The following is a 27,938-nucleotide window of genomic DNA, read 5'->3' as shown; positions in this document are numbered from 1 at the left end:
TATTTTGAAATAGGACAGGAACTCCTGACAGACTTGGTGCGGAGTATGAAAGAGAGTAGTAAAGGATGACTACAAGCGGTTTTGTTTTGTTATTTTGGGGTTTTTTTGGGGGGGGGGAGGGGGGAGGCTGGTAAATTAGGTTTGTTTGTCTGTCTGTCTGTCTATCTATTTTAATGGTGCTACTGAGGATTGAACCTAGGATCTCATGCATTACCACTGAACTGTACCCACCCTCAGGATGACACCAAGGGTTTTGACTGAGCAATGGAAAGGATGAAGTGTCATAAACTGAGATGGGAAAACTGCGTGTGGAGCAAGGGGAAGATCAGGAGTTCAGTTTTAGACACACTAAGATATCTATTAGACATCTAAAATAAAGACATTAAATAGGCAGTTGAAGATACAATTACAGAATTCAGGAGAGAGGTTTGGCTGAAGATTTAAATTTGGGAGTCATCCTCATATAGATGGTACTTAAAATCCATGAGATTAGATGAGATCATCAAGGAAATATAGATACAGAAAAAGGTGAGGAAGGGAATCAAGGACTGAGCCCTAGAGTACTCTAACATTAAAGAGGCTGGAGAGGAAAGGAAAAACCAGCAAAGGAAGCTGAGAAGGAATAAACCATGGCTGTGGTATCCTGAAAGGCAAGTTAAGAATTTTTTTAGAGAAGGAAATAATCAATTGGCAAATGCTGCTGATAAATCAATAAAGAGAAAAACTGAGAAATGACCACTGGGTTTAGCAATGTGGAGGATATTGACACTGATGATACAAGTTTTGGTAGATTAATGCAGGTCAAAGCCTGAGGCAGACTGAGTTAAGAGGAAACACAGAAATTGAAAATAGTGTATACAGACAATTCTTCCAAGAAGTATGACTGCAAAGGGGAGCAAAGAAATAGCTGGGAGGGGAAGTGGCATTGATATTTTTCTTTACAAGAGGAGAAATAAAAGCATATATGATTCAGTAGAGAATGAAAAATCAGTAACTTATGAGGGAAAGAGAAAAACTGCTAGAAGGATGTTCTGGAATAGACAAGAAGGGATGGGAGTGAATACAAAAGTTAAGAAAATTACTTCAGATAGCAACATGGAAAGTTCTTTTACAATCAGACAGCAAAACAGAGTATGTGAGTGCAGATAGTGGTAGATGGTAGTGGAAGAGTATAAAATTTCTCCTTTGATTGCTTCGGTTTTCTCAGTGAAATAATTAGTAAGATCATTAGCTAAGAGTATTGATGATTTGAGGAGAGGGTAGAGGTAGTCTAGGAAAGTGGGAGAACTGAACATGTGTTCAGGGAACTACATATAATTCAGTCTAGCCAGAGCAATGATTTCAGTAATGTTCACATTTTTGTAATAATATGTCTGTCTACTTCAGAAGACTACATGCTTCTGGAGGGAAAATCCATGAGTATTCATCTTGGGTTCTCTAGCACTCAAGATAATGCCTGGCACATAGCAGGTCCTTAATAAATGAATGTCAAATGATTAAATAAGCAAGCCACCCCTTAAAGGAGCACAGGTTTTTATTTCTCCACCAATCTGGCAACATAATTCCCATATGCTAAAGTTTTGGTCATAGCCCAACACCTGAAGGAAATTTTTCTTGTCTAAATGAAAAAGATACAAAGGATATTATCTTGACACGATTCAAACGACACAAGTCTTCCAAAATGAGGTATAAATTTCTTAGGAATCTTGGAACTGAAAAACTAAACCAGATCAACCCCTCACTTTACAGATGAGGAAAATGAGGCCAAGAGGCTTACTCAAGGTCAGTCAATCAATCTACTATTCAAATAGCTTCAATAGAAGGCATCACAAATTCTACAGATAGAAAAGCCAAAAACAAAACAAAACAAAACAAAACAAAACAAAAAAAGCTTACTTTGCCATGTTTTTCCTTCATGGCATTACTTTGGTTGTCTGTTTCTGTCTTCTTGGTATCATCTTTTGGTTGGTCTGCCTTAGCTTTGTTTTCCTCAGCAATTGAGTTTTTCTCAGTTGCACTACTTGAATTATATTCCCACTTCACAAACTTCTCTTCTACTATGCCCTTCAGCTGAAAGTCATCCATTCTTTTTGGGTCAAAGCCTTCAATCTATATAAAAAGGCATTCCAAATTGGTAGTGGAAAAATTATTAAAAAAAAAATGATGGACAAACAGATAACAAACCAGAATTCCAGCTTTTAAGTGTCTGAACAGAGTATTCTGCAGAGCAAACTATATATATACATGCACATACATGTCACAAACTCACACTTACCCAGCTTCCAAGTAAGCAAGGAAGAAGAGGGGGTTTTCTTTGTTGTAGGAAAAACATCACCATTAAAGCAAAACAGTAAGAAGGAATTCCGCCATCAGTTTGGGAGTCAATATAGCACAACTGCAAAAAAGTACCACCATTTAGCTTTCTTTAATATTCTTTGTTTCCCTCACAATAAAAGCTTGTTTTTTCCTGCCATAATTGCTGTAAAAAGTTCAAACAATAAATATTAAATATAAGGAATGACTTGAAATCACATTACCCTGAAATAATTATTTATATACTGGTAACCATCTTTCCATTCATTTCTTTACTGCATATGAAGACACATATGTATTTTAGGTAAGTGGAACCATATCATGCATAGTGCTTTTACTGTGGACATCTTTTTAAAGTATTATTTCTTACCTTGCCTCTAATTCTACATCAATGGTAACAATTTTCTATGTACTCTTCCATGCCTTTTTCTATACTCAAATAACCATATAAAATATACATACATTCCTCTTTTCTATATAAATATAGGGAGGATCTTAAGTTTTTTTGTCATTGTTTTGCTGAAAATGTATATTACAGACATCTTTGTTTATTACTCTTCTCCCTTAACAATGCACCTCTAAGTCAATTAGTATGCACCTAACATATTCTTTTAAATGGTTAAATAGTTTAAATGGTTAAATAGTAGTTTATGATCTGGATGGTTACTCAATAGTTCCCCCAACCCAAGGACTTTCACATTTTGTTCCCAGCTTTTGTCACTTTAAACAGTGTTGTAATATTTATCTTTATACATTTTCCTAAGTACTAATGCTCATTTCTATGAGCTGTATTCCCAGGAATGTGTTTGCTGGATTAAAAAATGTGATATTGGGGGAGAGAATATAGCTCAAGTCACAGGTCACATGCTTAGCATGCACAAGGTCTGGGGTTCAATCCCCAGTATTTATCAAACAAACAAATCTAATTACTGCTCCCGGCCAAAAAAAGTGATATATTTAAATTCTAATAAAAACATTATGAGATTATTTTCCAAAATCAGTACAAAAATTTCTCTTTTCACCAGTAACACAAGTGTATTCTCATGCTTTCCAACACTAGGTGTTATCAGTTTTTTTTAAAAATTGTCAATAGGATAAGTGAGATGTAATATCTAATAGTTACTTCAGTTTGCATTTCCTGGATGCTAAGAAGTTATGCAAATTTTTGTGTTTATTAACCATTTGGATTTGCTCTTTTTTGAACAATTACATCTTTTGCTAGTTTTTTCTATTTTCATCATTACATATCAATTTGTATGAGTTCTTTTTACATTACAGATAATAACCCTTTGTATCTGACATATGCAGTGAGAAATGTTAGTTTTCCTAATCTATTTTTCTTTTGGTATTATTTATGGTACTATTTATCATATAAAATATATTAATATTTATATAGTTAAATATGCTTATAGCTTCTAAGTTTCCTATTATGGTAAAAGGTTTCCCCAACCCAAAGGTTACATTTGTATACTCTTAAACTTTCTTCTAAAATTTTTAATTTTCATTTAAGCAGAATTTATTTTGTATGTAGTACGCTAAAGGTCCAAAACTATTTTCTTCGAAAAGATAAAGTGTGACATCACCATTTATTAAATAAACCATTGTTTTATCACGGAAATGAAATATTTTATTTTTATCATACATTAAAATCTTATTTACACCAGATCTAATTCTGGGCTTTCTATTTTGTTCCAAAGATCTACTTGTCTATTCCTATGCCAACGGTATACACTTGATTAAAGCAGTTTTATAATGGTAAAGTACATCCCCCTTCACTAGTCTTCTCTTTCTGAATTATTCTGGCTATTCTCAAACTTTATTCTTTCATACTAACTTTAAGATTACCTTATAATTTTTTAAAAAATTACTGGTAATTCTAATCGAAATTAGTGTACATTTGAAAGATTAATTTAAGGAGATTTCACATTTTAGGGATACTGTCTCCCTACCCAAGAACTTGGTATTTTTGTATTTTCCAAAAATTAGGAACTATCATCAATTACTCACTTTCCCTCAACTCCCATATCCAGTACTTCTGCAAGTTCAGCTTCCAAAACTTATCATAAATTTGTCTACTTTGCTTCATACCCACTCTAATCCAGTACAGATCATTATCCTTTCTAGATGATCTACTACAGCAGCCTGCTCACTAGGCCCCCTATTTCTACTCTTTATCCCAGAAAAACCTTTTCCAAGTATAAATCACATCAAGTCATACACACCTTTTAAAATTCATCCTATGCTTTCCCATCCCAATTAAAATACAAATTCCTTACCACTGGGATTGTCTGTCTAACCTCACCTCCTATAACTTTCACTTCCACTTCATTCCAGTCAGTCTTGCTTCCTTTCTGCTCCTCATGAGCTCATTCTCACCTTAGAGGTTTTGTACCAGCTATCCCTTGGATGCTATTCCCTCAGGCATTCAAGTGTCTGGTTATGCTGGTCTGATCTGAGCTTAAATATCACTTCCTTAAAGAAACATTCCCTGACCATCAGGCGTAATGTCACTCTCTTATCACATTATCTCATTTTTATGGCACTAAATGCTACCAGATATTATATTATTTAGTACATTTGTTTACTGTCTGATTCTTCCACAAGTATGTAAACTTCACAACAACAGGACTCAGCATGTCCTGATAGATGTTTCCAGCACCTAAGAAAACAGCATACAAGAAGCATTTAACAAATGTCTGCTGAATGAATGAATTTGTCTAGATTTTGTTTTCACCTTTCAATAATATAATTTTCTTCCTGTACCTTTCTTCCATTAAATTTATTCCTTAGTATTTTATAATTTGTGTCACTGCCATGAAGGTAGTAGTTCTCCCTGTTTCTATTGTATAAGGTTATGTTTATGACAGAGAAAAGCTACTGATTTTTGTATGTTTATTCTGCATCTTATAAATTCTCTTATTAATCCGAGTAGTTTTTAACTAGAGTTTTCTAGGTAATCAAATAATTAGCAAAGAGAAAATGCTATTGTTTTTCCAAAATTTACATTCATTATTCCATTCCATTTTCTTTTCATGTTGCATTTTTTTATTGAAGTACAGTCAATTACAATGTGTCAATTTCTGGTGTACAGCACAATGTCCTAGTCATGCATATGCATACATATAATCGTTTTCATATATATTTTTTTCATTAAAGGTTATTACAAGATTTGAACATAGTTCCCTGTGCTATACAGAAGAAACTTTAAAATTATTTTTATATATAGTGGCTAACATCTGTAAATCTTAAACTCCCAAATGAATCCCTTTCCACCCCCTTTCCCCGGTAACCATAAGATTGTTTACTAACATGTGTGAGTCTGTTTCTGTTTTGTAGATGAGTTCGTAACGTCTTTCTTCTTTTTTAAGATTCCACATATGAGTGGTATCATATGGTATTTAGTACGGTACGGTATTTTTCTTTCTCTTTCTGGCTTACTTCACTTAGAACGACGATCTCTAGGTCCATCTATGTTGCATTTTTTAAAATCTCCAAAACAATGTATAATATCATTGATGAACACCTCTGTAATACCCCAAATTTTAACACATAGCTTGAGCAATTCATTTTTTTGATGTTTGTTACTGTTTTGTTTTTGTTTTTTTTGTAAATAATCTTTATCATTAAATTGCATTTCTAGTTTAAATATTTTTTTTTTAGGAAGAGCATGCCTTGTCAGTATCTATGTTTTTTTCTGCTTTAAATTGTTAATATATATTACTCAGCCACAAAAAAGAATGAAATAATGCCATGTGCAGCAACATGGATGGACCTCAAGGTTATTATATGAAGTAAACCAAAGACAAATATCATATGATATCACTTAAATGTGGAATCTTAAAAAAAAATACAAATTTTATTTACAAACCAGAAACAGACTCATGGACACAGAAAACAAACTATGGTTACCAAAGGAGAAAGGGAAAGGGAGGGATAAATTAGGATTTGGGGATTAACAGATACACATTACTATATATAAAATAGATAAACAATGGAAGTATATTCAATTTTTTGGAATAAACTATAATGGAAAGAATCTAAAAACATATATATATACATGTATATGTATAACTGAATTGCTTTGCTATACACCTGAAACTAATACTGTAAATCAACTACACTTCAATAAAAATAAAATTTTTAAAATTGTTAATATAATAGATTATGTTAACAGATTTCCTGATATTAAACTATTCTTGCATTCCTGAAATAAATTCTGCATGGTCATTTTGATACTCTGATATATTCCACTTGTTTATATTTTATTTAGACTTTTGCATCTACTTAAGGAAGATTAGTCTATAATTGGATTTTTATTATTATTTTATTCTTGGATGATAACGATTTAGCATACTCACTAAAGTTTTAATGGCTTAGTAAAGTTAAGAATATAATTAAAAATAAGAAAGGATAAAAAAACCACTTATAAAAAGTCTGAAATATCTCACTGGAATAAATTCTCACTTATCGATGGTATTAAGACATAGGGTAGGCTAGCTAATGAATAAGTCAGATTAACCAGAAACTTCTTTGCAACCATAACGAACTCCTCATGTAAGCAGTTAACAATATCAGACATTTCAGAGTAATAATGTTAGGGTAGTTTAAGAGAGAGCTCTTAAAACACAGAGATCTCATAGCCAAGATATGGAAATAACCTAAATGTCTACAGACAGACAAATGGATAATGAAAACACAGTATATACATACAATGAAATACTACGCAGCCTTAAAAAGAAAATTCTGCCATTTGCAACAACACAGATAGACCTAGAGGACATTATACTGAGTTAAATAAGCCAGGCTCACAGAGGTAAGTGCTATATGATCTCACTCATATGTGGAATCTAAAGTAGTCAAAGTCATAGAAGCAGAGAGGAGAATGGTGGTAACCAGAGGCTAGGGGAGAGGGAAATGGGGAGATGTTGGTCAGTGGGTATAAAATTTCAGTTATACAAGATGAATAAGTTCTAGTGATCTAATGTACAGCATGGTGACTACAGGTAACAATATTGTACTATGTAGCTGAAATTTGCTAAGAGAATAAATCTCAAGTGTTCTCACCACACACACAAAGAAGTAACTATGTGAGGTAATAGATATGTTAAGTAGCTTGACTGGTGATTATTTCACAATGTATATACATATCAAATCATCAAGTTGTATTACCTTAAATACATACAATAAAAAATAAAAGTAAAATAAACCCAGGAATCTCTTTCAGATGTCACATCCTGCTAAAATTAATTTATATGTTAACCATAAAAAGTGGCCCTGAGTTAAAAAATTTGACTATATGGACTGATAAGACTAACAGTTTTGCTGCCCAGAGTTAAATAGGCTTTCCTAGGAAACTATCTCCTATTACTGAAATGTTAATAATATAGCTACTTAAGAGTGGTGATAACAAAAGGACAATCAACAGTAATCTCATGATAATGAGTTATAAAAATAAATAATAATCATATACTAGAATTTATGAACCCTCAAATTGTGGAAAATCTGTGCTTTTATTAGAAATGTACAATGTGAATTAAAACTTCAAGATACATAAAACTGCTTTAAAAAACTCAAAAAGGAATCATTTCTAGGTTTCTTACAATAAACTCAAAAAGTGAAAACCATGAAAAAAGGGCTTTGTAACTAACACAGCTGCCAAAAATGAGACACATTGTTTTGCTGGAAACAGAAAGGAACCAGTCTACCACCAGCTTTGTAACAAGCTTTTTAGTGTCCTTCACTGATTGGTATGTTCAGAATCAATATAAATTTGAGCAATCTTTTCTAAGAGCCACTTTAGGAAACAAAGTTTATAGGCCATGTGTTTTTTTCCAAATGAAAATAACTTACCCTAGTATCATTTATAGTCTTCTAACACAGTCTACTTAGAAATACAAAAGAATGTCTGTGAGGAAATGAACTATTTATGACCACTAAAAAATTAAGTCATCATTAAAAAGTATCATCCCAGAGGAAGTTGTTTAATTCTTCATCCCTTATGAAGCTACTAGCCTTCCTGGAGCTGATACACTCAGTTTCCTGAGTGATGACTATGCCTCATCTACCAGTCTCATCTCATACTCTGAGAAACTTTATTTACTAGGGTTGTCACACCAGTTCCTGTTCCTGTGGACTTACTAGTGTTTAAATAATCTCATTTGCCAATTGGAGAAAAAAAAAAAGGTTTGTGCAGCATTTTGGAGCTCAAAGTATATTCTCATTCATTATCTCGTATCACTTTCAAAATAATCTCTCCAGATGGAAAAATTGAAGCTCAGATAGGTGAAGTGCCTTGCTCAAAATGACATAAATACTTAGTATAAAAACTAGAACTGGAATTGGTTTATTTCATTTCATAGCACTTAATTTCTGTAGTATACAGGCATTGTGCTAGGTACAAAATATGAGATAAATAAGAGGCATTCATCCTCCCTCAGACTGGTTCACTGTTCCCAGTCAGTTCCATTGAGTTAAAAATCTCCATTCTGCAGAAACTGGACCATGTATTCAACAAATATTTATTAAATGCCTACTCTGTGCTGGCACAGTAAAATAAGAAGCACTAGGACAAGCAGTGAATAAATAAAACACACTAAAATTCCTGTCCTCACAAGGTTTACAATTTCACTGGAAGAAAACAGATCACAAACAAATATATGAATATACATATGGCAGGTGGTAGTAAGTGCTATGAACAAAATAAAGCAGGAAAAAGGCAGGGAGAATGATGGAGGCAATGCTGTTTTATACAGGGTGGTCCAGGTAACACTGCTAAGGAGAAATCTGAGCAGAAACTTGAAAAAAGGCATAAAAGTGAACTATTCTGGGTATGTAGGGTAAGAACATTCCAGGTGAACAGAATAGCAAACACAGAGGCCTTAGGTATGAAGATGCTCCAGTCTTAGGCTTTCTGACTATTCCTTTCTTTTCAAGCAGTTCCCTACTCAGTCAGCTGCTTCTGTCCCCAAGTATGGGGAGAATCCTCTAATTGAATGTTCAGACAAGGTGGGGAGTATAGCGCAGGCTTAGCATGCACAAGGTCCTGGGTTCAATCCCCAGTACCTCCATTAAATAAACAAACAAACAAACCTAATTACCTACCCTCCCCACCCACACACACAAGTTTAGATAAAATGTTTCAATGGCTGTTTTTCTTCTGAAGTTATCATCCCTACCACTACCTACTAATCCATCTTTTTTGTGTAAGACAGAGAATTTACTCATCACTAGTCTAACAAGTGATGAATACTATACTGATGAATATTACATAAAAAAGCTAAAAATCTCTCTCTAGTCATTTGGACTGATGTGGGTAATTACTTTACCACTCCTCACTACCTCCAGGAGGTAACCTGGAGCAAAGGGGAAACCACAGCCTTTAATAATATGAATTAAGTCTAATTCAGGAAACTTAGATAACTAACCCTTAGCAGTTGCCCATTCAGAAATTGCTGCAGGTTATAAATAGTTCAGAAGAAAAAAAAATAATGTTCTAAGACAGTGATTGAGAAAAAAACATGCTAACAGAAGATCTTAACTTGCATAACCGTATCTTACAATCATACAACTTTAACTTAACAATAAGAGTGAAATCTCAAGTCTCAAATATTAAGATGTGAAAGAGAATATTTTCACACTACTTTCATATTATGTACTACATAAAAAGAGAATAAAGTATAATCATTAAAAATCCTAAAATATATCAATAACTCTATACACCTATGAAATTTCATTTTCATATCCATTATCAGAACCTGCCACATCACTTTCTGTCCAGCATAGATAACTATTTTGTCCCCACATATTATGATTTATGTTACATGTTAGTGCAAGAAAAAGCCTGAGTTATCTTTTTTTCAGCAATAAAGCATTTTTTAATGAAGGTATATACTTTTTTTAGACATGTTATTATATACTTAACAGACTACAGCATAGTGTAAATGTAACTTTTATATGCACTGGGAAACAAAAAAATTCATGTAATTCCCGTTATTGTGATAATTGCTTTATTTTTTAGTTTTCCAGTTTTTTGGGGGGATGGGGTGGGGGGGTTGGAGGTAATTAGCTTTAGTTATTTATTTTTAGAGGCAGTACTGGGTGGGGATTGAACCCAGGACCTTGTACATGCTAAGCACGCACTCTACCACTTGAGCTATAATACCCTTCCCCAGATAATTGCTTTATTGGGGTGGTCTTTGAGGTATACCTGTAATGTGTGACTTTCCTGTCAAGTAAGCTCAAGGATGCAGTTAGGACACTGAGTGAAGGAGAGGAAGGAAACCACTGTTCTGTCCTCAGTCCTTTGCATAGTGTCTCACACAGCACAACAGTATGTTGGTCACAGTTAGGAAGCCTCTTGGCCTCCAGAGCCCAGAAGTCTGAGCTATCTTAAAGATTAGGTACTTTTTTCTTCTGATCCACTTACCTTAGCCCAATAGCGAAAGGCTAACACCAAGGGAGTAAAGACAGGTTCCATTTTGCCAAGAGCAGCAAGTAAATCAGTAGTGAGGCATGCCATATCATTTCCTGCACTCACTCTACAAAGCAAACCACTGTGAATGAAAAACAAACAAATTTTATTGTATTAATACCTTAAAAACCAAAACACTTCAAATCCTGTGGTTATCCTTTCCAGTCACCATGTGCTAAAACCTAAGAAGTCATAATAAAAACAAATGTTTTAATGAACTTAGAGCTACCAAAAACTATATAACATTTCCATCACTAGAATTCCATACAAACAAAAGATGTTTTAACTGTTCATTTATACTCTGGAAATAAATTTCAACCTCATTTTGTAGTTAAGTTCATGAAAAATTTATTCCAAAAGCAGCATTATGATTCACCAAAATTTAATTTATATTAGAGAAAAGACATTGATCTTATCAATGTCAAATAGTGCAATATACCTTCCTAGTTCATTCTTTTTGCTTTGCACATGATAAAAGCAAAAAATGAAATACTGAACTGACTATACTTCTTGACTCTAAGTTCTCCTATCCAAGCTTGCATGATTTATTGATATGCTACTCTTCAGAATAGAATCTACCCATTAATCCACAAGTAATGTTTATATGTAAATGAAAATAGGAGGTACTTAAACGGGATGACAGAATTATAGTAGAAATATTTTGGTGGCAGGGAGAAGAACGTAACTAAGGTTGCCACACAGAGGCAATTTGGCACAATGTGATGAAAAAAATGCTAGAAGTCAGAATACCTCCATTGCAATTCAATTTTCCTCTGAATAATTTGAATTTGGACGAATCATATAATCACTCTAGGTCTCAATTTTCTAATTTAGAAAATAAGGAAGTTGAACTGGATCTCCATAGATCCTCCAAGCTCTGAATAAGAAAATATAGTAATCTTAAAATGTAAGAAATACAGGTTAATAATAAAAGAATTTTTTATCATTTCAGTATTGTTTCCATGTCTCCCACATTGATCTTAATAGGATTATTTTAGTTCCCTTTTTCAAAGGCATTTTGCTCTCTGTCCTGCAAATATCTGATTAGAAAGGCAAGCTTAGTCTTCAAAGACTCCTTCAATTTCAGTGAACTAAAATCTAAATTCTAATAGACAGTGAGCTCCTTGAGAAGGGAGGCTATTTCTTATTTATGTTTGAAATAAGCAAAGCAGTACCTAATATATAGTAAATGCTCAATACTGTCCAGTGAATAAACTTGAGATTCAAATGAAAAGTTTTGCATTAGAATGTTTTATTTTTAACTGTCTGGTAACTCTATTTCTTGTTCACATGCTTTAGCAGGCTTGCTATTTTTAATAAAAAGAAACTAACTTAGTCATGTTAACCCAAAGAGAAATCTAAAAAAATTTTCTCTTACAGATGTTCACTGCATATTTAGCTGTTATTGTTATTTTTAAAATACTATATTTTCTCTTTACTGTTACCAACCTTTTCCGATCCTTGCACACCACAACGGGAACTTTCGCATGAAAATCAGATTCCACATCTACATATAGTACTAATGAGGAAAAAAAATTAAAACAAGTAAGCTAATGTCAGCATCTCTCAAATGTTTACTCTATGGCAAACATTAAGTAATAGTTTCCTTCTAAAAATCACTCTCATTGCTTCTGTGGGATAATCCACTCTTCTCATTATGAGCATCAACCCAACAGAATCTCTTACCTCTCTTGGTGTCATTTGCTGTATTATCACAAACCACAGGCAGAGTCCCAAATATTGTCCGAACATTATAATCACCTTAAGAAGAAAGGTTTTAACATCCCTAAAAGTTTGAATATTTCCAAGTAAGTATAAAATTTAGTCAAAGTTATTAAACCTTCAAAAATATAGCAAACAGAAGACACCACTTACTTCTGAGGGCTATTTCCATAGGAGTCACGAAATGAGAAACTACAAGGCTTTGACAATTTAGTTCTTTTAAATTATTCATGGCAGAAAGGCTAACTCTGCTGTCCCCATTTCCTGTTAATATAAGAAGAGTCTGCCCAATCAAAACTCCTAAGGAAGGACTAACAGGTGAAGCATACTTCCACTCTGAAGGCTATCTCTGTATCTCCAAGGTAGGCCGCATGCCATAAAATAACTAATCTAAACAAAAATAGATGGATTAACACTATTTCACTTGAAGTTTAAAGAAAATCTCTTAGAAGTACTTGTTGGAATTATTAACTTATTCAAAAAACACGTGCTAAAGACCTACACATCAGGAATTCCATTATGCATGGTGGATATGACAATGAATAAGACACAAAGAGCCCAAGTAAGGATTTGGAAAACATATAAACAAATAAACTCTGAGGATGACAGGATAAAGGTCTTTAAAGAATGCAGAGGGCATAAAGGAGGGAATAACCAATTTTACACTCAGACTAAATTTTGTAAACCTATGTTATATGACTTAAGATGATCTATTCATGTATGTTAGTGAAAAAGAAAATTTTAATATTTTTGCTAGCTTAATACTGTCTCGTGAGTCTAAAGAGGTAAAAGCCCTTATCAGTAATCTGCTTTAGAATTTTTGTGCAATTTGAGACAACTATTCATTAAGAAAGAAAGTGATATTAAAACCCCTTTACAGGTTAAACTGGACCAACTAAATGCCATAAAAATTAATCATCCAGGAAAATGGCCAAGGAGCTGATAAATATTGGAGAGCTGATAGGGCAGACAGAGAGAAGAAAGGAAGTTTAGAACTGATGGTAGAGCCAATGAGAGAGTAGGGCAAATTAAGGTCAACAAGCTATCTCTTCTAAGTCAAAATGCAAATATTTTTGCCAGGTAATTTTGATTCATAAAATTTAAGATGATAATAGTAATAATAACAATCACAGCAGAAGAAATTTAGTAAGTTACTGTATACCAGGCACTATTTTAAGCTATGGCTTAACCTATTTCATCCTCAAAAGCAGACTTCCCACCAAGGGGGAGGGGATACCTCAGTGGTAGACTATATGCTTAGCATGTACAAGGTCCTGGGTTCAATCCCCTGTACCTCCAGTAGGTAAATAAATAAACAAACAAAATTAATTACATCCCCCTCCAAAAACAAACAAAACCTTTTAACTTAAAAAAAAAAAAAGATACCACATTATTGCCATTTTACAGATGAGAAAACTGAAGCTTTAACTCTTAAAAAATCTGTCAAAGGATACAAAACCAGTAAGTGGTAGAACTAAAATTTGAGCCCAGAAGTCCTGGCTCCAGATCCTGAGCTCATAGCTTTACTTTATAAAAAGAAAAGCAGTAAGTAAAACCAAGAGACTAATACTCCAGATTGTACTATATGACCTGGGACCTGCTTTAAGAAAGTTGTAATTTCTAAAATTTTTATTTTAGAAGTATTTTTTACCTATATGAATGTCCTTTTTACATAAAAATCAATCTACATAGATAAGCCACATATGAAAAACTTACTAAGTATATTTTGTTGATGTAATATAAATGGTTGAATTAGGTTAATATTGTTTCAAGTGGGAAAAAAAATGTTTACCCAATGCATACGCACATTTTTTTCCCCAAGTCTCTCCCTAAGTCTTCTTTCATCAGCATTCTCCCTATGATTATAGGTTTCCTGTCTTCTTTTACACAAGAAAAGTCCATAATATTCAAAGGTAACTTTTTAAAATTACCCAAAAGGCAGCAGTTTTGTTATAGCAATATTAAATATACTTGTGATCTAATCAACATGTGAATTTTCTACTACACCTATTAAATACATATATATTTACATGTAACTACATGTATATGTATATCCACATGTAATAAAATGACTCAAATAATGCTAACAGTTTTAGTTTACCTTGGTTAGCCATACATAAACAATAAAATGCATGTATCTTTATCATTAAAGAATTTTCTTTAGAAAGACAAACTTAAAAATAAACTCACCACTTTTTTTTAAAATCCCAAGCACTTGTATCAGAAGATCAGGATGATTCATCTAAAAAAGTTTCAAATTAAATATATATACTAACTTCAAAGTTCAAGTTTAAGAACCTTAAAAAGAATTCAATTTCATTAAATACTTAAAATCATGCTCTGTATTTTAAAATAATGAAAACAGCACAGTGTTTCAGTTTTATGTTAAGAACCCCTGTTCATGGAAGTAGAATCTAGTAAATCATTAGTGGTATTATCCCAGAAACACTCCTAGAATTATTATCTTAAGAGTGAGAAAAGACTCTGGAATTTCACTCAAAACAAATGAAAAGAAATTCATTTACCAATGATTTCAAAAGAGAAGTTGTTGAGATAAGAAATTTGAGGGTTACTGACAACTGGCAGCATGGCCAAAATTCTTAGATTAAAATACTACTTTAAATAACAAGCATGTCAAATGTTAGTTTAAACGTGTACTTTGCTGTTATTAAAAAGTATTTAATAATCATATATGTAAGTAAATGACTGTATCAGACTAGAAATTAAAACATCAAATTTTCACTAAAATCAAATTTCCTTGAGCATAAATTTATATTCAAAAAATTAAAAACACATAAAATGTCAACTGATTATTTTAAATATTTGATATGTTAATAAAAGCAATGTTAGCAGTGCTAAACAATATTGGTACTTTTGCTAATGGTCCTAGCTACTACTTATTAAAACTACCCATAATGTACCAGGCGCTATATTTTGGAAACTAGACACCGAGACTCATGAAGGTCAAATAACTTGCTCATTGAAGCCAAGATTTGAACAATGATGTCTGATTTCAAAGTTCTCTCTTATTTCTATACTGTTTACCATAAGCAATAACTGTTCAACTTGTTCAAATATAAGCATTTTTCGTTTTTTTTTGAATGCCTTCTTCCTTTTTTTTTTTGTTCCTTATTACTTTAATCCCACCTATGTCTAACTTTTCCTAAAAAGTACTTTCCAAAAGCACTGTTTAATCAAGATAGCAACATTCTACAAGCCAGTTTTATAGTCCTCTATAGCTTTTCTAAAAAGATAATCAATAAAAAATACCAAGTACCAGTTAAGAATCACACAGGAAAGGTTCTTTTCTACTTACCTTGGGAGGAAATTTTATATCTATATTAACATCACTACTTTTCAGAGCAAACTTAGACAGAGACGAGCCATACAACCTAAGTGAACATTCTGGAAACAAAGGAAAAATATCAAAGTGTGAAACAGTCTGCAAATATGAGAATTTTAAAAAATAGCAACAGGAAAATTGCAAATATTTCAACTCCATGTTTTCCAATTCTAGTACAACAATTATAGAAGAATAACATCCTTTCTAACTGATCTACAAAATAATAAAAATGTTCCTCAATTACAGGGTTCAGGAACAGAGAAGGGAGAGAGAAATAACTCATATAAGCTTAGTGTTTAAATAAAATTTTAGTAATAATTCACTTAGAAATGATCAGAAATATGTTTAGCATTTAATATGTAAGAGTAAAGAAGGTACTAACCTAGCTACAGCCATTGTCACAAACTACATTTATTTTTAAGTATCTATATTTTATGTAAGAGACAGCACTTCTTGGGGGAAGAGATCATAGACGTTCAATGCCAGTGCTCTTTAAAAATACAAAGTGAAGTGAGGTCAACTGATATTGCAACCCTAAAATCAAAACAACTCTGGTTCTCAAGAGTTCATAGAACAAAATAAATAGAAACAATACATGCTACCTACATCTTGCTCAATCTACCAAATAGCAGAATAAGGTAAATTTTCAAAGGATCACACCAGAATGCAGTTTGAAAAATAACATGATTGAGACTCATCAGGCTAAGTATGTTAGAAAGCTTAAATTTATACTCAGCTGTATATATAAAAGTGTACCTCTCAAGCACAAAATGTCTGCAAGTCATCCAAGTTGTTAAAAATCATAAATATTTCACTTCTATTCTGATAATAATAGTGAATCTTCCTATTTAATGTAAACTAGTATCAATGTTTTTAGATAGAAAACTACATTATTATAGAAAGGATAAAGAGAAATAAAAATTTTCAGTTTCAATTTTATGTTTTGTCTTATAAATCTTACAATGGCTCTACATAAAATTATAATTTGTCAACTGTCTAAAATTCCTTTGGTGGTAAGAGACAGGTCTTATTTAATATACATTTACCTAAATTCAGTATTAATACACAAAATGATGAGGGCTAAGCAAATAATCTATACATAAATGTCTACAATAAACCTGGCTTAACTCTCCCTTGCACCAAAAACATAAGCAAAGAAAGAGCAAGAGTCAAAAAGAAATAAAACTATAAATTTTACCTCTAAAATCCTTAAAATAATTTTCCCCACTAACAAGCAATAGGAATTTATTCAGTGACTGATTCAAATGTATATACTGAAAATAATACAACTAAAATGCCCACTTAGAAGTCAACGGTAATGAAAAATTAATATAAAATATACTATTTGACCACTAAACAATTAATCCTGTATCTGGCATTTTTAAAATCTTTTTTTCTTATTACAAAAATTACGATATGCCATAATTCTCCATTTTTCTTTTTTGAAATATTTCCCCAAAAAAGCCATGCATAAAACAATTAAATTCATCTACTTTTAAGATGGAGAAAAAAAAGAAAGGAAAACATTAAGAAATTTACCCTAAGTTCAAGAGGAAGCAAGAGGAAGAGTTGTGTGATCTTAAAAATTAAGTATAAAATGAAGTACCTGGTAAAAATGTTGTTATAACCTTTGACATTTCTTCCACAATTTCCTGACGGACTCTGAGGTCATCATCTGTTATTCCTTGTTCTTTTGCCAATTCAATAACTGCAACAGTTAAAGCAGCCAAGTGGGCAGGGGTAGGAGGTGGCAGAGAACGAAGCTCACTTTCTTCCTGTTTTTCCTGTTAGTGTAACATTTAACAACATAAAAAGATTCCTATTTTAATATCCTCATATTTAGGAGAGAAGGACAGAAATATATTAACTCAACAAATACTTACCTTCCACAGCCAAATTTAAAACACTTAGGATATGGAAGTGAACAAAAGAGACAGATCTCTGCCTTGGTGAAGCAAGATTGGAAGAATGAGAGGTGCTATATTAAACATTATTAAACATTAAAAAAAAACTTGTTTTACTTTACTGTCTGCAAATTCTGAAATGCTGTATCAAAGCCAAGATTCCCTAAGTACAACATTTAGCTGATAATTTTGCTGCAGCCAAGAGAGACTGTATTAGATGTAGCAGAGGGTCTTAAATATCTCTGACTGTCATGTACAGTATCAGATTAAATGGCCCTAGAAAAACATCTTAAACATTATCATATATTTGATATATTACCTATCATCTACAACTGAGTTTTCTGTTATTTTATATAACACTAGGCAAAGTGTTTTTTTAAAAATCTCTGTTCTGATAAAAGTTTAAAAGCCAATTTAAAACAAGGAGCTAAAGAGGGACTATATTATACACACAGAATGACTTTTTAAAATTAATTATTCTGATTTTTAAAATACACGCTAACTGCAAAAGCTACATAAATTATAGGAAAATGCAATCAAGAAAATCACCCACCAGCTCAAGTCCTACTATTTTCTTCATTTTTAAACAAAACTGAGACCATATCATTTCTCTTATTTAATATTATAACAAAGGCATTTTCTATTACTACATTTCAGTCAAGAAACAATCTCTTACTTTTTGAGACATGGAGCTCCCAACAGAATAATCAAAAGTAGTTTGTTCTTTCCCCCTCCCCCAACCCCACACAGTTAAACAAGGACTCTGGCCTATTTCTAATTTTATTCTTTGTTACCACATTCAGGCTTAACATAAATAAAGTTTACCTAACAGAATAATCAAACACAGAAAGTAAGACAACCTTATTTTTATAAGTTTCTGTGACCATTTCTGCAATCTTAATTATAAACTACATCTTAGATGAGAGTCTCAGTTTTCAGGACTATTTTTTTCAGGATTCATTCAAGGTATTAACAGCAACATACTTAATGAAAAAATGACACAAGATTAATATGCAAGAAACTTTTCTTTCTATATGAAGAAGTACTGCTAGATCGAAATAACAGGCTAAAAAACAATCAATGAACACACTCTTCTATCTATACTATTAATAAGCTTATCCTACATCCTTTAGGATACTGTTCCATCAAACATTCAGACTGACATCCTCTTATCATTGATCATCCCCAAATCATCCTGACATCCTCATGTACCCTATCATAAATATGATCATTTAAGCACTTAGCCTTCTGCAACTTATATTCTAGAGGAAATAGACAACAGATAAATAAATTAATATGTTACGATGTCAGATAGTGTTATTAAGAAAATTAGAAGAGTAAAAGGCTATGGACTGATGGGAAGGAGGTGTTCATTTTATAATAGAGTGGACATAAAAATCTGCTCCAAACAGGTAAAGAGACCTGAAAGAAGTGAAGAAGAGATATTAAAATTTCTGAGGGAAGAACATTCAAAACACAGAGAACAGTAAATACAAAGACTCAGAGGCAAGAAAATATTTAATGTTATTTGAAGAAAGCAATATGGCTAAAGCTGAGTAACAAAGGGGTGAGTGTGAAAGATGATGAAGCTGAAAAGCTAATTAGAAGGCAAATATTGTATAACCTTATAAAACTTGGTAAGAGCTTAAAATTTTATTCTAAGTTGGGAAGCTACTGATGGGCTATGAGCAGGAAGTAACATGTTATGACATACTTTAAAAGAACAATTGCGGCTGCTAAATGAAGATTGTGGGGGGCAAGAAAAGGGATAAGTTGGAAGCAGTCCAGGTGAGAGATAGCTTAGATTAAAGCAGAAAAAGTAGAGGTGTGTGTAAAAAAAATGACTAAATCTAGAATACATAATTCTACAGAATTTGCTAATTGTTTGAATGTGGGGTGTAAAAGAAAAAGAGATGGATCTCAAATGTACTTACCCTAAGCAACTGGGTAAATGGTGGTGCCTTCTGCTAAGATGAGGTAAATGCTGGAGAGAATTAAGTTTAGGCTAGAAAAACTGGCCCATGATACAAAAGCCTCCTAATTAGTTTCCCATCTCTAGTCTCCAGACCTTCATCCCATTCCTCATATTTCTACCAGTTATTTTCCTACTTAAAAAACCTTCAATAAATCCTCAACAAAATACTAGCAAATCAAATTCACAGAATTTTAAAAGGATTATTTACCATGGCCAAGTGTAATTTATTCCTGGAATGTAAGAACGGTTCAACATAAAATAATCAACCAATAATATACCACCTTAAGGTATGAAAGGAAAAAAAAAATCACCTCCCCTGATACAGAAAAACTATCTGACAAAATTCAACATTCATTTACGGTAAATTCACTCAACAAACTAGGAATAAAATGAAACTTACCATTATGTAATAAAGACTACATATGAAAAACCCACAGCTAACATCACATTCAATGGTGAAAGGCTGAAAGCTTTCCCTGTAAGATCAGGCACAAGTAAAGAATGCCCATTTTCACCACTTCCATTCAACGTATTATTGGAAGGTCTAGCCAGAGGAATCAGGCAAGAAAAAGAAATAAAAGGCACCCAAATTGGAAAGTAATAAATAAAATTATCTCTATTCATAGATAACATAATCTAATATGTACAAATCCTCAAGTGTACCAAAAAATAAGTGTTAAAACTAATGAACAAATTCAGCAAAGTAGCAGGATACAAATCAGCACACAAAAAGCGTTGCATTTCTATCCACTAACATTGAACAATTTGAAAAGGAAACTAAGAAAATAATTTCTTAAGGAATAAAATACTTAAGAATTAACTTAACCAAGAAGATGAAAGAGTTGTATACGGAAAGAGACAAAAGTCTCCTTAAAGTAATTAAAGAAGACATGAATAAACAGAAAGATACCTTCATGTTCATGGATTGGCAGACCTAATATCGTTAAGATGTCAATAGTACTCAAAGCAATCTACAGATTCGATGCAATCCCTATCAAAATCCCAATGACAGTTTTTTGCAAAAATAGAAAAAAATTATCCTAAAAGTCACATGGAATCTCAAGGGACCCCAAAAAGCCAAAACAATCTTGAAAAAACAGGAATGAAGATAGGGGACTCACATTTCCTAATTTCAAAACTCATTATAAACCCACAGTAACCAAAACAATATGGCATTGGCATAAAGATAAACATATAGACTGATAGAATAAAGTAAGTGAGCTCAGACATAGACGCTCATATATATGGTCAAGTGTTTTTTTTATAAAAGTATCAAGAACATTTATTGGGAAAAGACTGTCTCTTCAAAACATAGTGCTAGGAAAACTAGATATCACACATGCAGTGTGGACCCTTACCTTACACAATATACTCAATCATATGAAAATTATACTGAAAATGGATCAAAGACCTAAATATAAGAGAAAAATCATAGAACTCTTAGAAGAAAACAGAACACCTTCATGACACTGAATTTGGCAATGATTTTTTTTTGGATATTAAACAAAAACACAGGCAACAAAAGAAAAAATAGACAAATTGGACTTCCTAAGAATTAAAAACTTTTGTGCATCAAGCAGAGTAAAAAGTCAACCCACAGAATGGGGAAAAAAAATTTGCAAGTCACATATATGATAAGGGATTAATATCCAGAACACATAAAGAACTCCTAAACTCAACTACAAAAAAATAACTCAAAAGTGGTCACAGGACTTCAATAAACATTTCTCCAAAGAAGATATACAAACAGACAATAAGCACATAAATAGGCACTCAACATCACAAATCATCAGGTACATGCAAATCAAAAGCACAATGATACATCATTTCACATTCATTAGGATGGTTATTAAACAACACTAAAAACAATAGGAAAAAAAACACAAGAGTTTTGTGTATGTGTAGAAACAGAACCTTTGTGCACTGCTGATGCGAATGTAAAATGGTGCAGCCTCTATGGAAAACAGCATGGCAAGTCCTCAGAAAGTTAAACATAGCGGGGAGGGTATAGCTCAAATGGTAGAGCGCATGCTATATGTCCTGGGTTCAATCCCCAGTACCTCCTCTAAAAATAAGTAAACCTGATTACCTCCCACCCTGTCAAAATAAAATAATTAAATAATATAATAATAAATATTTTTTTAAAAAAGAAAATTAAACATAAAAACTGATTCAGCAATTCCACTTCTGGTTATATACAGAAAAAAATGAAAGTAAAGATTCAAACAAGTATTCTATACCAATGTTCATACCAACATTATTCACACTAGCAAAAAAGTAGAAACAACCCAAAAATCTATCCATGGATGAATGGATACAGAAAACATAGTATATACTATATAGAATGGAATATTATTCAGCATTAAAAAGGAAGAAAATTCTGATACATACTACAATATGGTTGACCCTTGAAGACATTAGGCTAAGTGACATGAGCAGAAAAGGACAAACATATGATTCCACTTATATGCAGTACCAACAACAGTTGAATACAGAGGCAGAAAGTAGAATGGTAGTTACCAGCGGCAAGGGGGAATGGGTACAAAGTTTCAATATCGGATAATGAAAAAGTTCTGGAGATGGATAGATAGTGCAGACCATTGTACAACAATGTGAATGTACTCAATGTCACTAAACTGTACATTTAAAAATGACTAAAATGGCAAATTTAATGTCATATATATTTTATCACAATTAGAAAAAAACTGTTTTAAACCTTCAATGGCACCAACAAGATAATGCACCATCTTCTTAACATGGAATATACAGTAATTTAGTTTTGGTCTGCCATTTTAGGCCCTCCTCCAACCATTCCCTCTACTCCCTCCAACATTTTGGGCAGATATTCAGTTAAACAGCAGCTTCCAAATACTGTATGTGCTACTAGATCTCCACATCATCATCACTCATTTTGTCACTTATGCCTAAAAGGCCCTTGACAGTCTTTCTTGTACCCATCTGGTAAAACTCATTGTAACTTTAGTGTCAAATATTCAGTGAACCCTTCTTAATGTCTTTCCTTTCCAACATAATGAAACACTCTCTTTAATTCATGATTAATAATAGACTATGAATTCTGTCAAACTTTACCTCCTCAGGTAATCAACTTAGTCTCCTCATTTTAAACACTGCCCCATCTACTGGCTTGTTTTCAACAAGCAAGCATTCTCTACCTCTATAATAATAGCAGTGACAACCATCATTTATTGAGTGCCTATTATGGGCTTGGAATTTACAGGTATTATGTCACTTACAATACACCCCCCTAGGTAGCTATTATCAAAACCATTTTTTAGATAAGAAAACCAAGGCTTACAGATGTTAAAAATCTTTCTACAATCACAGGGTGGAGCTGAAAATCCAAGGTTAAACTCCCAAGCTTGGGCTCTTTCCAATTCCAATTCAACAGTCAACAAATATCATGGAGTAACTATGTGTCAGGCATCGTGCTAGACAATGGAGTTACAATGCGAAAAAAAGAATGCATATGACCCCTGCTCTCATGGAGTTCACAGTCAAGACAGAGATATGGATTAATCAAAATGATTATTTGAATAAATAAAAAATTAAAATCATGAACCATGGTGAAAGTTCCACTATGCCATATTGAAAAAAAAAAAAAAAGACTGTGTGTGCCATGGTAGCAATTTTCCTTCCTTTCTTTCACAATGAAGCTTCCTGAAGGTTAAGTCTGTGTGTCCTTCCTTTAACCTGCTCACTCAAAACTACATTCATTAGCTCTAAATCAGAACATGCTCTTATAGGATTATCAAAACATCCTTAGTTACAAAGTCCATATTCTTAAATTATTTTTATCTGTATTATCAGACACTTTGGACTATCCTCTTAAAACTCTCCTTTCTTTCTGCTTCTGTGATATTCCTCTCTATTCTTCCTATTTTTCTGATCATTCTCCAGTCTACTGGTTGCTCTTCCTCTACCAGTCCTTTAATGTTTGTGTTCTTTAATGTTTGTGTTCTTACTTCCTTCCATGATCTCACCCACACCCATGACTTCAATATGCTAAAGATGACCAAATCTGACTCACCAGTTCCTAATATAAATTCCAGATCCTTACATTCAACTGATTGGTGAACATCTCTACTTGAAATGTCCTATAAGTGTTTCAAACTCAGCATGTTTTAAAACATTTTTCTTTTTGTAATTCCTCTAAGTAAATGGAATCACAATCTATAATAACATCTCAGATACCTTATGATCATTTTAGATATCCTAGGCCTCTACTTCCACAATTCTATATCCTAATTCATTCTTAAAGCTCTAACCTCAACTTCATTCTCACTAACAACTACTTCATATCAAATACTCCTCATTGCCTGAATAGATTATTATAAAAACTAACTGGTCTCACCAACCTAGACCCTTCAAAGGCTTATTTCACACTGATGCCAGGGTGAGTAATCTTGCAAACATACATGTCATTGAACTCCATAAACCTCAAAATAAAATCCAAATACTCCAACATAGTATATGTATTCATTCATGATCAGGCTTTTGCCCATCTCTCCAAAATATATATTTCATCCTCCCCTTTGCCAGTTTTCTTGTTATGCTAAGAAACTGTACACAGTCTGTGGTTTCTTGCTTCAGTGACTCTTTGGATCAGGTTCTCTATTCAACTTCTCTATTAAGCTTTCTCCAACTCACTACACAAAATTTCTTACGTAAGTCCCAAACTACTGTCACAGCATATTCAAGAAACCATCTACTATCACACCATACTCTTTTTCAGTCACTTGCTTATGCCTATGCCCAGTGCCTGTGAATGCCCTACATCCACAGGTGATGGCAGTTTATTTTTTTTCAGATCTCTATAGCATCAGCGCCTAAAGCAGAAGCTGAAGGTACAGAATAAATTATTTATAAATCAAAAATGTGTACTGGTCTTGTAACTGGAAAAATACAGCTCATTCATCTTTTTGGATATGTGTAAGATGAATTTTGACTGAGCTTTTTTTTGGGTATCTCTTAGCTATTACATTGTTTTTGTTAAAATTTCTAAAACAGGTTGAACAATAATAGTTAATTCCAGGTATATTTCTAAAGTTCTTTTTTTTATTGAAATACAGTCAGTTTACAATGTTGTGTCAGTTTCTGGTATACAGCATAATGTTCTGGTATACAGTCATATATATATATACATATATTCATTTTCATATTCTTTTTCATTATAGGTTACTATGAGATATTGGATATAATTCAGACAGTAGGACCCCATTGTTTATCTATTTTATATATAGTAGTTAGTATCTACAAATCCTGAATTCCCAATTTATCCCTCTACTCCCCCTCCACCTTTCCCCCTGGTAACCGTTAAGTTTGTTTTCTATGTCTGTGAGTCTGTTTCTGTTTTGTAAATAAGTTCATTTGTGTTACTTTTTTAGATTCCACAGAAGTGATATCCACATGATATTTTTCTTTCTCTTTCCGGCTTTCTTCACTTAGAATGACCATCTCCAGGTCCATCCATGCTGCAGCAAATGGCATTATTTTATTCCTTTTTATAGCTGAGTAATATTCCATGAGTTTTCTTTTTTGATCTGCTTTTCCTGACACCACCAGTTCATCACCCGATGCCACACCCTGCCCATTCTTTAGCTGGAGGCTTTTTCATTGTCTTATTCAATCTTTCTTCTTTTCATAGTATGGAAGCTTTACTCTATTGCTAGTCTTTTAGTGCTTACCTAGGTATTTCAACATGTATACTAAACTAAAAATATCTCAAAATAAACCAGTATCTTTATTATCTTCCCAATCTAGAAAATTTTTAACAGCAGTAACACTGAGAACCCTCTCCAAACTTACATCCTATTACTGTTGAGTATTTTAATTATAGCCTACATTTCTGTCCCTGACAAATGGAATGCTGTTGCTATTGTTGCTGTTATTATTATTTTATTAAACCAACATGTCTTTAATTCTCCATTCTTTCCCACATCTCTCATGTTTCCCCACGGTTCATCTTTCTTAGTCTAAAATACATCCTTTAGAACTTACTAATAGTCCTCTGAAGGTTAACACTCTCATTTAATTTGGCCATCAATATATTTTGTGTTCATTATTGTTAGGTAATTTCACTAGGTATAAAAATATAAGTTGACAGGAGGTTTTTTTCCCCTCCAGAATTCTAAAGATTATTGCACTGCCTTCTGGCTTTTAGTGCTGCTACTGATAATTCAGATGCATTCCCAACTTCTGCACCTTTATGAACGACCTTTTCTTTGTGACTGCTTTTTAAAAAACAACTATACTGAGATATAATTTATATAAAATAAACTGCACATATTTAAGGTTTGCAATTTGGTTAGTTTTTGACATACATATACAATAAAACCATTGCCACAGTAAAGTTAATAAACATATCAACCACTCATAAAAGTTCCCTCATATCCCTTTATAATCATTTCCTCCCCTCCCACACTCATACTCAGGCAACCACCAACTTGCTTTCTGTGACTATAGATTAGACTGCATTTTCCAGGGTTTTAAATAGAATAAATAGAATCACATAGTATATACTCATTTTTGTCTAGCTTCTTTCACTCAGGGTAATTATTTTAAGATTCATCTATGTTGCTGTGTAATCAATAGTTCACTTCTTTTTATGCCAAATAGTATAACAAAGTATGGAGATGTCAAAATGTGTTTTATCTATTCACCTACTGATGTACATTTGGCTTGTTCACATTCTCTGGATAATTATCATACATAAAACTGCTATGAACATTCATATACAATTTGTATAGATATATGCTTTCATTTTTCTTCTAAATACATAGGAATGAAATGGCTGAATCGTTTATTAGGTGTATGTTGAATTATTTTTAAACTGCCAAAATGTTTTCAAAAGTGGATGTATCACCGTATAACCAGTAATTCCACTTCTGGGTATTTATTGAAGGAAATGAAAACACTAACTGGAAAAGATATCTGAATCTCCATATTCACTGCAGCACTATTTACAACAGCCAAGACACAGAAACAATCTAAGTGTCCACTGATGAATGAATGACTGAAGAAAACATGGTCTATATATTACTGAATATTACTCAGGCATTAAAAAAAGAAAATCTTGCCATATGAAACAACATGGATGGACCCTGAGGGCACACTGCTAAATGAAATAAGTCAGACAGAGATATGACCTCACTTATATGTGTAATCTAAAGAAAACAAACAAGAAACAAAAACTGAACTCATACAGGGTCCAGACTGGTGGTTGCCAGAGGCAGGGGTGAGTGGTAGGGGGAGGTGAAATGGGTAAAACTAGTCAAAAGCTAGAAACTTTCAGTTATAAAATAAATTAGTCCTGGAAATGCAATATATGCATGGTGACTATAGTTAAGAATACCATATTGTGTATTTAAAAGTGGCTAAGAGTAAATCTTAAAATTTCTCATCTCAAGAAAAAAATTTGTAATTACGTGTGGCAGTGGATATTCATTAAACTTACTGTGATCATTTTGCAAAATATACATATACTAAGTCATTATGTCATACACCTGAAACTAATATAATGTTATGTCTACTATCTCTCAACTAAAAAAAATTTAAAAATAAACCTTTTAAAAAAATAAGCAGATGTACTACTTTACATTTCTACCAGTACTATTTGAGACTTGTAGTTCCCTTCACATTCTTAACAATACCTGGCATAGTCAATCTTCTTAAATTCAGCTGTTCTAATAAGTGTAGTAATTTCTCTAATGATGAACAATGTAAAGCATCTTTTCATGTGTTTAATATCTGCATGTCTTCTTTAAGGAAATGTTGACTCAAACCTTTCACCCATATTTTTATTTGGTTGTTTATCACATTAGTCCCCTCTTATCCATAGGGGATACGTTCCAAGACCCCCAGTGGAGGCCTGAAACCACAGCTAGTACTGAACCCTATAAACACTATGTTTTTTCCTGTACATATACACCCATTATAAAGTTTTAAGTATAAATTAGGCACAGTAAGAGACTACCCAAATCACCTACATCACTATTCTTGCACTTTGGAGCCATTAAGTAAAATAAGGGTTACTCAAACACAAGCATTGTGATTCCATCAAGAGCCAATCTGATAACTAAGGTAGCTACTAAGTGGCTAACAGGCAGCTAACATATAGTGTGGACACGCTGGACAAAGGAATGTTTCACATCCCAGGCAGGATAAAGCTGAACAACATGAGATTTCATCACA

The 27,938-nt window shown here is 32.8% G+C and overlaps 1 protein-coding gene across 10 annotated transcripts in view; it reads right to left on the bottom strand.

Moving 5' to 3' along the window:
- The window catches only part of TUT4 (terminal uridylyl transferase 4), a 132,622-nt gene that overhangs the window by 50,211 nt on the left and 54,473 nt on the right, over positions 1 to 27,938 (bottom strand). For 5 of the 10 annotated variants that reach the window (XM_072974435.1, XM_031684252.2, XM_031684248.2 and 2 more), the window contains exons 5-12: positions 17,455 to 17,632; positions 15,822 to 15,910; positions 14,696 to 14,747; positions 12,470 to 12,544; positions 12,233 to 12,302; positions 10,739 to 10,865; positions 2,276 to 2,395; positions 1,897 to 2,109 (exon numbers count right to left, since the gene is read on the bottom strand). In XM_072974435.1, coding sequence (XP_072830536.1) covers positions 1,897 to 2,109; positions 2,276 to 2,395; positions 10,739 to 10,865; positions 12,233 to 12,302; positions 12,470 to 12,544; positions 14,696 to 14,747; positions 15,822 to 15,910; positions 17,455 to 17,632 — 924 coding nt within the window. The remainder of the gene's footprint in view (positions 1 to 1,896; positions 2,110 to 2,275; positions 2,396 to 10,738; positions 10,866 to 12,232; positions 12,303 to 12,469; positions 12,545 to 14,695; positions 14,748 to 15,821; positions 15,911 to 17,454; positions 17,633 to 27,938) is intronic. The other 5 variants (XM_015236156.3, XM_015236159.3, XM_015236153.3 and 2 more) reach the window with 2 other exon arrangements.

Source organism: Vicugna pacos, chromosome 13 (genome assembly GCF_048564905.1).
Source record: "Vicugna pacos chromosome 13, VicPac4, whole genome shotgun sequence".
Lineage (NCBI taxonomy): Eukaryota > Metazoa > Chordata > Mammalia > Artiodactyla > Camelidae > Vicugna > Vicugna pacos.
The sequence above is the reverse complement of the archived record's forward strand: the minus strand, read 5'-3'. Positions and strand labels throughout refer to the sequence as shown.